Here is a 12,967-nt window from a genome sequence, read left to right as displayed (position 1 = left end):
ACGTAAGCTCATTCGTAGCCATATAAGGAGTCGTTGGCATGAGGCGGTTTTAAAAAATGCGGCACTTCCTGGTTGGATTTTTATCTGGGTTTTGCCTGTAACATCAGTTCTGTGGCACTCACAGACAATATCTTTGCAGTTTTGGAAATGTCAGTGTTTTCTTTCCAAAGCTGTCAATTACATGCATAGTCGTATCTTTTCGTGACAAAATATCTTGTTTAAAACGGGAATGTTTTTCATCGTAAACTTTTAATAGCGCCCCCTAATGCATAACTGGTTAACCAGTTAACCAGTTCTGTTCCTTGCCAAGCACCCTTTGGCTGCTAAGGTTAAGGATGTGCTGCAGGTGGCCACTAGGAGAGCAGCGGCACCTCCACTGCCGCCTGCGCATGGTCCTCGTTCCACCTCATCAGTCCATCCAACAGGAATGCCTGGAAATGCATTGCATTTGCTCTCTGGTACCTGAGAGAACAATGCACAATTAGGGTGGGAGAGCTGTTGCTGTTAACGTTAAGCATTACTTTAAGCTTAAACTATGACAATTATCTGGGATGAACTGGTGGAGGTGGAGGTGGAATGACTCCGAGGATGTGGAGCTCCGTGCTCAGTGATAAACCGGCATAATCACGCCGCCCTTGGTGATTATGCAGCTGTACACCGGGTGGGTCCTGTATACAGTGGAGGTGGCGCATCCGCTCTTTCCAGATTGCCTGGATGCGGATGTAGACCAGCAATGAGATGCCCAGGGTGTCGACCCCCTTCTCGCTGTAGAAGGTCAATGAGGATTTCGCTCGCCGCAGCCCAGCGCGTACGACTCCCGACAGTGAAGCGCAATCTCCTTCCTGACGATCTTCCTCGAAGCCTCGGTGAGGACGACCATCCCGTGCTTCCCCTCCAGCTCAGACCTCTTGGCCTCCAGCAGTCGGCAGACATCGCCTGCATCCCACTCAAAGATGCATGCTGACAGCTGCAGGCTGACAGAAAAGGGGCTGAGTTTGAGTGAAAGAGCGGGAAGGGAAGACTGAGGAACAAAGGGCGAAGCTGTGCTATCGTAAATACAGTATCCTTATGCATTCTAAATTACCGCCCATTTGGAAAAGGAAAATGCACTAAATATTTACTCTGAACTGCGCTTCTGTAGGTTGGTGGTAGATGGAAGGCCATGATGCCCAACTGAGTCCTTTGTCCTTTGAAGAATGTCTCTGCTGGTAAATTAAATACGTTGTGTGGTAGACGGGATACTCTGTCTGTTCCTTCCTAACCCTCATTTGCAGCGGTTGTTGGTAACTCAACAGCTAGGAGGTATCACTTCTGTAGTGAATAAGAGTTCAAAGTTCATACCATTTGCAACCAAAGCTCACGCTGATCTTGGCTTCGTTCTGTAGTTATTATCTGAACCTTTCTGACATCGGACCGTCGTCCTCGGAACAGGAGGTTATATTGTCGTCAAGGCTTTATATAGGAAGGGAGAGGAGGGCGTGTTTGAAAAGTTTTATAGCCCATGTCCCTTTACAGGGGCGGGCCACTGATTGAGCAGAGCCCTACCGTATGAAAACCAAAATCTTGCATTTTAGAAGCTAAAATCACATTTCATCCCATCACGAATAATTTCATATTCAAACATTTAAATTGAACAACAATTCCATGTGAATCCGATAACTCTGATGTGTAGACTTTCCACTGTAGAGTTTCTTATCATTGATGAGAATGTCTCAGATGACAACCGAACTGACATCATATTCATTAAGTACCACCGCATATGTTCAATTGGTCGGATTACCAGAATACAGTTAATCCCCCCCCACCTTCTGATGTTCCCAGAATCTCTGTTAACTAAGGGTTTTGAAAATATAACATCAGTAGGGTAGAGAAAGGAAAAAGGGGGAAAGAGGTATTTATGACTGTCATAAACCTACCAAGGCCAACGTCATGACACTACACAATGACAATTACCGGTTGAGGTGGAGTTGGAATGACTCCCAAGGATGTGGAGCCCCGTGCTCAGCGATAAACCGGCATTTGCCGATCTCGTGAGTCCTGTATACAGTGGAGGTGGCGTGGCGCCTTGAGCAGGTCTATAATTTCATCCCTGATGTCCTTACACAGCTCTCTGGTCTTGGCCATTATGGAGAGGTTGGAGTCTGTTTGATTGAGTGTGTGGACAGGTGTCTTTTATACGGGTAACGAGTTCAAACCGGTGCAGTTAATACAGGTAATGAGTGGAGAACAGAGGGCTTCTTAAAGAAAAACTAACAGGTCTGTGAGAGCCGGAAGTCTTACTGGTTGGTAGACGTTCAAATACTTATGTCATGCAATAAAATGCAAATTAATTACTTAAAAATCATACAATGTGATTTTCTGGATTTTTGTTTTAGATTCCGTCTCTCACGGTTGAAGTGTACCTTTGATAAAAATTACAGACCTCTACATGCTTTAAGTAGGAAAATCGGCAGTGTATCAAATACTTGTTCTCCCCACTATATGTCATCATTTCCAACTGTGTAGAACAAGTGGAATTATATTTTCCTTTAAGCTATGTACCACTTACGTAGCCGCACTGTTGGGCCGGTTGTTACTGACGGGGGTGTTACTGACGGGGGTGGTGCTGGCGGGCCTGGCCACAGCAGCTACCCCTCCTGGTCTCTGCGCTGAATGTAGTCAATCAAGGCGGCCATCGCACTCTGAGGATAACGGGGTGTCTGCGTCCTCAAGCTCCTGATATCTGTGTGAGACAGCAGAGGGAACGTTTCAGATGTAAAATGTTGCATAGAACACACTGAGATGAACATAGAAAACACAAAAGATGCATGCCCATTACCTTATCCTGTCTGCACCCGTAGCCTCATACAGGTCCTGCAGTGAGTCCCACTTGTACTTCCCGATGCCAACAAGGGTCTTGCACGGGAACCAATTAACTTAATGCAATGAGGAGAATTAATCTCACCTGGCTGGGAGGACAGGACTTAAGCTTCCTCGTGCGTCCGGTTGAACCTGACCGCCTCAGCGAAGGCCGGATAGGCGCACGAGTAGCGAGTCAAGGCCTCCTTGTTGGCCCATCAGGGGATGCTGGGAAACGCTGCCCTCTCGCTCGCTCTCCTTCTTATGCACTGTTACCACGTGCACCATGCAGCCCACGTCGTTCTCCATCATCCATTTGAAGGTCTGACCCCGGTACTTGTCGAACCGTGCACCGGCTCAGGATGACCATCTCTGCACCGGGGTCACCTCCCTCGGAGACGACGCGGGCTCGATCCTCTGCCTCCACTTCCTCCCACTTCTTAGTCCTCACAGAAGGGCCCTGAGCACCAGAAGCAGGGGGGCCGTCAGCGGCCACTTTTACTGCCTGGGGTTTGGACTTGAGGACCAACTCCTGTGAGGGCATGAAACGGAACCTTGTATTTTCCATCTTAGGAGGCAAGAAAAAAACAACTATCATGACTAATGAGTGCAGTGACAAGTGACAGCATAACCGTATTAGATGCATATAAAGGAACTTACGTTTGCTTGATAGGTCTGCTAGGAGGGAGGAGGACAGCAGTGGGGGGGTTATGGGTTGGATTAGGGTGATTATTATTTTATTTGTAGTTAAATTCAGTTTACATAGACACGTTTGCCACACCAAGTAAGATATTGCCCATTCTTCTCTGTGGAAGGAGGAGGGGAAATGGGGGGTTTTGCTGGGTGAGAGGAGGAGTTGACAGGGATGTGTCAACAATGCATATTAAGTAGCCATGTGCTCTGAGCACCAGGTCTAAATGGTGATGACAGCAACAGAAGCCCAGTCTAGGAGTTTTAATGATGAACCAGAGTATACATAGGGAAACAGGATGAAATGCAAGATAATTATTGCAATGTAAATCCAGTAAACATTAAATGAATGTCAGCAATCTCTACACACAAAATAACACACCACAATTCCTCTAATATACGGGGTGTGTGTAGCCCAGTGCATCTGGGCCACTGACCCGAAATGTGGACAGAAATGTATGCAAAAGGTAAGCTAGTCATACCTTGTTTTACCTATGTGTTCTAGCTACTGCTGTCGAGAAAAACATCAGCTCTACCAAGAAGTTGAGTTTTCACCTGAAGATGTGTTGATAAATCATGTTTGATTTATATTTGTATATTTTAATGTCTCCTCTTTTTAAACTTTTTAAAAAAAAACGTATTTTGTTTGGGAATGGACCGATGTTAGTCTGGTGTCTCGCCTCAGAACTGCCTACCAGTAGTCTTATAGACTACAGACAATATAGCTCTGAGGGTCCTCAACACACACAAGCCTCTACAATGCACTCAAGGTCTCGGTCCAGGTAGAGGGGAACAGTGAACTATTTACAATAACAAACAAAATCCGACCACCCAGCCAGTGGCTCAGTGTTCTTCACCTCGCCCCTTAGTGTCCTTCATTTCCACCAGCCACTGGGCAACGTTCTTACCCCCAGCAGCAACAGAGCAGAACGTGGGTTCCGTCTCGAGCAAACCGCTTTTGGCGCAGACACCTGCTCACGTTGCCTTCTCTTCCCGGCTGTGTCCTCCTCTGTGTCCTCCGCCATCCTCTTCCTCCTCCAAGCCGCTGTCCTTGGCACTGGAGGAGGTTGGGAGGGGCCGGGAAGTGCGGGGTGTTGTTGCTCCAGGTGGGCTGGCAGAATGGCGTGGGCGGGCTCTCCTTGTTGGGTGGTCTGGCATGGGCCCTTCTGCTGGTAGTGGAGGGGCTGAGGGAAGGGGCTTGATTCCCTCCTGCTTGAAGTGGAGGGGCTGGGCGGTGACGCTGGGGGCAGCAGCGAGCATCAATCCCTGCTACAGCACCATCCTCTCATTCTGACGCCGGGAGGACCTGAAACAGGGAGAGAAAACAAACACAAGCTGACACTCGGATTGTCATTAGTCACAAGGCTTTATGCAACAAGTCTTCCATAAGTTAATGTCTTACCAGGGACTGATGGTCCTTTGATTCAGCTCAAAGAGCTGAAGGTTGATCTGGGCCATCAACCTTGGGGAGGTCAGTACTGCCTCCCTGATGGCCCCGTCGTCTGCCAGAATGAGCGCCCACCTGCTCTTCTTGACGCCGGAAGACTGCGTGGCGCTGGGATGGATTTGGCAGAGCTGACTGCAAATGGCCTCCACCCAAATGGCTGGTGCCCGGCCAATTTGCAGGGCCCGAGTTGAGTCCGAGAAGGCAAGTGAAACAGAGGAGATAAATAATTAGAGAACATTGAAAAATAATGATAGCCATCGCCTGACCTTCATATGCATTTAATGTAGAGGCAGGCAATAAAATAGTAAGGTGGAGGACATGAACACTAACAACATACCGTTGGAGAGAGTCTTTTCCTAGGATAATGGACAACTTCCCCTTTGTTGCCTTGAACCGCCCCTGAACGTTCCGCTCCTGGTTTCGGGCAGGGTAGATCAAGCGTTGCTTGTCAAAGTCTGCCAGCACCAGCCACAGTGCCACCAGACAGTCTTTCCTGCGGTCCAACAGCCCCTGACTGTTCCTCACCCCCACCAAGGCTCTGGCAAGCCTGCAGACAATGTCACACATTTAGGGGTAACACTTAAGATGTTTCTACTGTTAGTGTTTCATACTGGAGAGGGAATGCAAATCAACGACGCTGGACAGAGTGGAATCGGGTGTATCAAAAAGGCGGTTTATTGATCAAAGATATCTTGTTCTACAAGATATAAGGAATGTGGACCTAAGGAATGTGACTCTGTGAAGAGTCAGAATAATTAGGCTGCTCAGCCTGAGTTTACAGCAGAATGTATACACAGAATAATGTAGGTGGAGTCTCGTCGTGTTGGTCTTCTGACTGGTCCTGAAGAGTTGGAGGCGGGCCTTGCTCTAGCCAGAGCGGGCCCCATTGGTGCACAGCAAAGTCCTTTGCTCTTGGCACCCGACCAGTAGGGGTGGGGGGGGGGGGGGTAGAGTGTGCGTGTACAGTGCTTCATGAGATGCATGTGTGTCAAGGAAACGTGGATTTAGGGACTGGTAATGTCTGCTTTAGGCCCAGGTGTTTCCTGTCTTTGCAGGAGTGCATGCAAGGGTCAATGTCAGTGAGATAGCTTGGCACTTCTAAGCTCGTTAGTGTTGCAGGCTGCTCTTTGTAGTTTTACAGGGGAGTATATTTGCGTGATGGCAGCTGTGTGTCCTTCGGATAATCATGTTATTGCACACAGGCTCTAGACTTGGCTGAAGACACTGGGCCCAGAGTTATCTGAGGGCATCCGGTTTAACCAGACCTTTGGTCTGCTAGTAACGCTTTATATTAGATTATTTATATAACACTACAAAGGAAATAGATGTTATTTTACATTGTGTAACGAACAGAAAATAACACTGATGGATTCTTTTAAAATGAAACTCTTGTTGTGAGCTTTCTAAAATGTTTGCACTCAGCTGATGGCATCCTTGTTATTAAACACCCAAAACTTGTCTTGACTTTGTCTCAATTCCTTATTTAAGAGGTTACAATAGATAGCATGTATTTTTTTTTTAACACAAAAGCTCAATTATATTTACCTCTGTATCTGAGGAGTGGGTCAGGGTGAGGAGGACTGTGTCGACCAGGGGCCTCAGAAGAGCTTCCGTCTTAAAGGGCGGTGGGACTGGATGACCCAGACCTGGTGCGTCAGCGGGTTCCCCTGACAGAGGTGCCGCTGAGCTGGAGGATGGGGCGCTCATAGGAGTGACATGAGGGATGTGGACTGTCTGGTCCACATCCTCCTGAAAGTCCTCGTCCTCCTCGTCAAGCTGCTCGTCGGCGGCTGCCTCTTCCGGAAGGTCAGGGTCCGCGCTGACATCCTGCAGCACTCTGCCAGTCTACGAGTACAGGTACTCCACTCTGAGAAGTTCCCCTATGAAAACAACAAAAACTCAGGCGAATGCAGAGTATGGAAGTGTTAATGTAATTAACGCAACTGATGTAAATGTTCATTCTCTAACTCGACTTACCCCTGTACTCGCTCGCTAGGCTTGCTGTAGTCCTTAACCTCTTGCGACAAGCAAACCCGTTTCCGGGAGAGTAATCATAGCCTCAAATACATTAGCATAACACAGCGGACATAAATACCCCTAAACTTTTCCTATTCATGAAAAATCGCAAATGAAATAAATATATTCAAACACAAGCTTAGCCTTTTGTTAACAACACTGTCATCTCAGATTTTCAAAATATGCGTTACAGCCAACGCTAGACAAGCATTTGTGTAAGTTTATCATGGCATACTAGCTCTGATGGCAGCAGGCAACATTTTCACGAAAATAAGAAAAGCAACCAAATTAAATCATTTTCCTTTGAAGAACTTCGGATGCTTTAACTCAGGAGACTCCAAGTTATATAGCAAATGTTCCTTTTTTCCAAAAATATTATTTTTGTACGCGAAATAGCTCCCGTTTCTTCAACATGCTTGGCTGAGAAATTGACCAGAAAATGCTGCAACTAACGCCAAACTTTTTTCAAAATTTGCTCCATAATAATCGACAAACACGGCAAACGTTGTCAAGGTTTTTTTAAACATATATATCCGTCCGTTAGTTTCTCATAAGAAGCGATTGGAAAAATGACTACCTCAGTATTTTACGTGAGATTTTCTGCGGGAGACACCATGTGACCACATGCTATATATGGTCCCTTACAGCCATTCTTCAATGGAAATGCCATGCCTAAAAAGACGTCACAATGCTGTAGACACCTTAGGGAATACGTGGAAAACGTAAGCTCATTCGTAGCCATATAAGGAGTCGTTGGCATGAGGCGGTTTTAAAAAATGCGGCACTTCCTGGTTGGATTTTTATCTGGGTTTTGCCTGTAACATCAGTTCTGTGGCACTCACAGACAATATCTTTGCAGTTTTGGAAATGTCAGTGTTTTCTTTCCAAAGCTGTCAATTACATGCATAGTCGTATCTTTTCGTGACAAAATATCTTGTTTAAAACGGGAATGTTTTTCATCGTAAACTTTTAATAGCGCCCCCTAATGCATAACTGGTTAACCAGTTAACCTGTTCCTTGCCAAGCACCCTTTGGCTGCTAAGGTTAAGGATGTGCTGCAGGTGGCCACTAGGAGAGCAGCGGCACCTCCACTGCCGCCTGCGCATGGTCCTCGTTCCACCTCATCAGTCCATCCAACAGGAATGCCTGGAAATGCATTGCATTTGCTCTCTGGTACCTGAGAGAACAATGCACAATTAGGGTGGGAGAGCTGTTGCTGTTAACGTTAAGCATTACTTTAAGCTTAAACTATGACAATTATCTGGGATGAACTGGTGGAGGTGGAGGTGGAATGACTCCGAGGATGTGGAGCTCCGTGCTCAGTGATAAACCGGCATAATCACGCCACCCTTGGTGATTATGCAGCTGTACACCGGGTGGGTCCTGTATACAGTGGAGGTGGCGTGGCGCCTTGTGCAGGTCTATAATTTCATCCCTGATGTCCTTACACAGCTCTCTGGTCTTGGCCATTATGGAGAGGTTGGAGTCTGTTTGATTGAGTGTGTGGACAGGTGTCTTTTATACGGGTAACGAGTTCAAACCGGTGCAGTTAATACAGGTAATGAGTGGAGAACAGAGGGCTTCTTAAAGAAAAACTAACAGGTCTGTGAGAGCCGGAAGTCTTACTGGTTGGTAGACGTTCAAATACTTATGTCATGCAATAAAATGCAAATTAATTACTTAAAAATCATACAATGTGATTTTCTGGATTTTTGTTTTAGATTCCGTCTCTCACGGTTGAAGTGTACCTTTGATAAAAATTACAGACCTCTACATGCTTTAAGTAGGAAAATCGGCAGTGTATCAAATACTTGTTCTCCCCACTATATGTCATCATTTCCAACTGTGTAGAACAAGTGGAATTATATTTTCCTTTAAGCTATGTAACACTTACGTAGCCGCACTGTTGGGCCGGTTGTTACTGACGGGGTGTTACTGACGGGCCTGGCCACAGCAGCTACCCCCTCCTGGTCTCTGCGCTGAATGTAGTCAATCAAGGCGGCCATCGCACTCTCAGGATAACGGGGTGTCTGCGTCCTCAAGCTCCTGACATATCTGTGTGAGACAGCAGAGGGAACGTTTCAGATGTAAAATGTTGCATAGAACACACTGAGATGAACATAGAAAATACAAAAGATGCATGCCCATTACCTTATCCTGTCTGCACCCGTAGCCTCATACAGGTCCTGCAGTGAGTCCCACTTGTACTTCCCGATGCCAACAAGGGTCTTGCACGGGAACCAATTAACTTAATGCAATGAGGAGAATTAATCTCACCTGGCTGGGAGGACAGGACTTGCTTCCTCGTGCGTCCGGTTGAACCTGACCGCCTCAGCGAAGGCCGGATAGGCGCACGAGTAGCGAGTCAAGGCCTCCTTGTTGGCCCATCAGGGGATGCTGGGAAACGCTGCCCTCTCGCTCGCTCTCCTTCTTATGCACTGTTACCACGTGCACCATGCAGCCCACTCGTTCTCCATCATCCATTTGAAGGTCTGACCCCGGTACTTGTCGAACCGTGCACCGGCTCAGGATGACCATCTCTGCACCGGGGTCACCTCCCTCGGAGACGACGCGGGCTCGATCCTCTGCCTCCACTTCTTCCCACTTCTTAGTCCTCACAGAAGGGCCCTGAGCACCAGAAGCAGGGGGCCGTCAGCGGCCACTTTTACTGCCTGGGGTTTGGACTTGAGGACCAACTCCTGTGAGGGCATGAAACGGAACCTTGTATTTTCCATCTTAGGAGGCAAGAAAAAAAAAAACTATCATGACTAATGAGTGCAGTGACAAGTGACAGCATAACCGTATTAGATACATATAAAGGAACTTACGTTTGCTTGATAGGTCTGCTAGGAGGAGGAGGACAGCAGTGGGGGGTTATGGGTTGGATTAGGGTGATTATTATTTTATTTGTAGTTAAATTCAGTTTACATAGACACGTTTGCCACACCAACTAAGATATTGCCCATTCTTCTATGTGGAAGGAGGAGGGGAAATGGGGGGTTTTGCTGGGTGAGAGGAGGAGTTGACAGGGATGTGTCAACAATGCATATTAAGTAGCCATGTGCTCTGAGCACCAGGTCTAAATGGTGATGACAACAAAAGAAGCCCAGTCTAGGAGTTTTAATGATGAACCAGAGTATACATAGGAAACAGGATGAAATGCAAGATAATTATTGCAATGTAAATCCAGTAAACATTAAATGAATGTCAGCAATCTCTACACACAAAATAACACACCACAATTCCTCTAATATACGGGGTGTGTGTAGCCCAGTGCATCTGGGCCACTGACCCGAAATGTGGACAGAAATGTATGCAAAAGGTAAGCTAGTCATACCTTGTTTTACCTATGTGTTCTAGCTACTGCTGTCGAGAAAAACACCAGCTCTACCAAGAAGTTTAGTTTTCACCTGAAGATGTGTTGATAAATCATGTTTGATTTATATTTGTATATTTTAATGTCTCCTCTTTTTAAACTTTTTTTTAAAAACCGTATTTTGTTTGGGAATGGACCGATGTTAGTCTGGTGTCTCGCCTCAGAACTGCCTACCATGGGTTACCCTACCAGTAGTCTTATAGACTACAGACAATATAGCTCTGAGGGTCCTCAACACACACAAGCCTCTACACTGCGCTCAAGGTCTCGGTCCAGGTAGCGGGGAACAGTGAACTATTTACAATAACAAACAACATCCGACCACCCAGCCAGTGGCTCAGTGTTCTTCACCTCGCCCCTTAGTGTCCTTCATTTCTACCAGCCACTGGGCCACGTTCTTACCCCCTGCAGCAACAGAGCAGAACGCCTCGCTGCCGAAGCGGCTGTGGCCCGTCTCGAGCAAACCGCTTTTGGCGCAGACACACTGCTCACGTTGCCTTCTCTTCCCGGCTGTGTCCTCCTCTGTGTCCTCCGCCATCCTCTTCTTCCTCCAAGCCGTTGTCCTTGGCACTGGAGGAGGTTGGGAGGGGCCGAGATGTGCGGGGGGTTGTTGCTCCAGGTGGGCTGGCAGAATGGACGGGCTCTCTTTGCTGGGTGGTCTGGCATGGGCCCTTCTGCTGGTAGTGGAGGGGCTGAGGGGAGGGGCTTGGCGGTGACCCTGGGCGGTGAAGCTGGGGGCGGCAGCGAGCCCCAATCCCTGCTGCAGCACCATCCTCTTCCTCTGACCCCGGGAGTACCTGAAACAGGGAGAGAAAACAAACACAAGCTGTCACTCAGATTGTCATTAGTCACAAGGCTTTATGCAACAAGTCGTCCATAAGTTAATGTCTTACCACTGACTGATGGTCCTTTGATTCAGCTCAAAGAGCTGAAGGTTGATCTGGGCCATCAACCTTGGGAGGTCAGTACTGCCTCCCTGATGGCCCCGTCGTCTGCCAGAATGAGCGCCCACCTGCTCTTCTTGACGCCGGAAGACTGCGTGGCGCTGGGATGGATTTGGCAGAGCTGACTGCAAATGGCCTCCACCCAAACGGCTGGTGCCCGGCCAATTTGCAGGGCCCGAGTTGAGTCCGAGAAGGCAAGTGAAACAGAGGAGATAAATAATTAGAGAACATTGAAAAATAATGATAGCCATCGCCTGACCTTCATATGCATTTAATGTAGAGGCAGGCAATAAAATAGTAAGGTGGAGGACATGAACACTAACAACATACCGTTGGAGAGAGTCTTTTCCTAGGATAATGGACAACATTCCCCTTTGTTGCCTTGAACTGCCCCTGAACGTTCCGCTCCTGGTTTCGGGCAGGGTAGATCAAGCGTTGCTTGTCAAAGTCTGCCAGCACCAGCCACAGTGCCACCAGACAGTCTTTCCTGCGGTCCAACAGCCCCTGACGGTTCCTCACCCCCACCAAGGCTCTGGCAAGCCTGCAGACAATGTCACACATTTAGGGGTAACACTTAAGATGTTTCTACTGTTAGTGTTTCATACTGGAGAGGGAATGCAAATCAACGACGCTGGACAGAGTGGAATCGGGTGTATCAAAAAGGCGGTTTATTGATCAAAGATATCTTGTTCTACAAGATATAAGGAATGTGGACCTAAGGAATGTGACTCTGTGAAGAGTCAGAATAATTAGGCTGCTCAGCCTGAGTTTACAGCAGAATGTATACACAGAATAATGTAGGTGGAGTCTCGTCGTGTTGGTCTTCTGACTGGTCCTGAACAGTTGGAGGCGGGCCTTGCTCTAGCCAGAGCGGGCCCCATTGGTGCACAGCAAAGTCCTTTGCTCTTGGCACCCGACCAGTGGGGGAGGGGAGGGGGGGTTGAGTGTGCGTGTACAGTGCTTCATGAGATGCATGTGTGTCAAGGAAACGTGGATTTAGGGACTGGTAATGTCTGCTTTAGGCCCAGGTGTTTCCTGTCTTTGCAGGAGTGCATGCAAGGGTCAATGTCAGTGAGATAGCTTGGCACTTCTAAGCTCGTTAGTGTTGCAGGCTGCTCTTTGTAGTTTTACAGGGGAGTATATTTGCGTGATGGCAGCTGTGTGTCCTTCGGATAATCATGTTATTGCACACAGGCTCTAGACTTGGCTGAAGACACTGGGCCCAGAGTTATCTGAGGGCATCCGGTTTAACCAGACCTTTGGTCTGCTAGTAACGCTTTATATTAGATTATTTATATAACACTACAAAGGAAATAGATGTTATTTTACATTGTGTAACGAACAGAAAATAACACTGATGGATTCTTTTAAAATGAAACTCTTGTTGTGAGCTTTCTAAAATGTTTGCACTCAGCTGATGGCATCCTTGTTATTAAACACCCAAAACTTGTCTTGACTTTGTCTCAATTCCTTATTTAAGAGGTTACAATAGATAGCATGTATTTTTTTAACACAAAAGCTCAATTATATTTACCTCTGTATCTGAGGAGTGGGTCAGGGTGAGGAGGACTGTGTCGACCAGGGGCCTCAGAAGAGCTTCCGTCTTAAAGGGCGGTGGGACTGGATGACCCAGACCTGGTGCGTCAGCGGGTTCCC

The 12,967-nt window shown here is 47.4% G+C and overlaps 1 protein-coding gene and 1 long non-coding RNA gene across 2 annotated transcripts; both read right to left on the bottom strand.

Moving 5' to 3' along the window:
- Window positions 1-322: 322 nt before the first annotated feature.
- LOC124002847 lies at window positions 323-4,480 on the bottom strand. Its single transcript, XR_006833143.1, has 3 exons — window positions 2,945-4,480; window positions 2,549-2,722; window positions 323-462 (listed from the first exon to the last, which is right to left on the bottom strand). It is a non-coding gene; the product is annotated as an uncharacterized LOC124002847 (long non-coding RNA).
- A 5,665-nt stretch (window positions 4,481-10,145) lies between these two features.
- LOC124002790 lies at window positions 10,146-11,655 on the bottom strand. Its single transcript, XM_046310525.1, has 2 exons — window positions 11,261-11,655; window positions 10,146-11,164 (listed from the first exon to the last, which is right to left on the bottom strand). Exons 1-2 carry the CDS (start codon window positions 11,560-11,562, stop codon window positions 10,705-10,707), a joined length of 762 nt encoding a protein of 253 aa, XP_046166481.1. The 5' UTR covers window positions 11,563-11,655; the 3' UTR covers window positions 10,146-10,704.
- Window positions 11,656-12,967: the final 1,312 nt, after the last annotated feature.

This window comes from Oncorhynchus gorbuscha, linkage group LG18 (genome assembly GCF_021184085.1).
Source record: "Oncorhynchus gorbuscha isolate QuinsamMale2020 ecotype Even-year linkage group LG18, OgorEven_v1.0, whole genome shotgun sequence".
Taxonomy (NCBI): domain Eukaryota; kingdom Metazoa; phylum Chordata; class Actinopteri; order Salmoniformes; family Salmonidae; genus Oncorhynchus; species Oncorhynchus gorbuscha.
The sequence above is the reverse complement of the archived record's forward strand: the minus strand, read 5'-3'. Positions and strand labels throughout refer to the sequence as shown.

Bases quoted from the DNA above. Each gene is read 5' to 3' on its own strand.
- LOC124002790 (XM_046310525.1), bottom strand. From the start codon at position 11,562: ATGGCTATCATTATTTTTCAATGTTCTCTAATTATTTATCTCCTCTGT. The intron at 11,165-11,260 runs GTAAGACATTAA...TCCCTGTTTCAG, and splicing joins CAAAGGACCATCAGTCAGTG to GTACTCCCGGGGTCAGAGGA.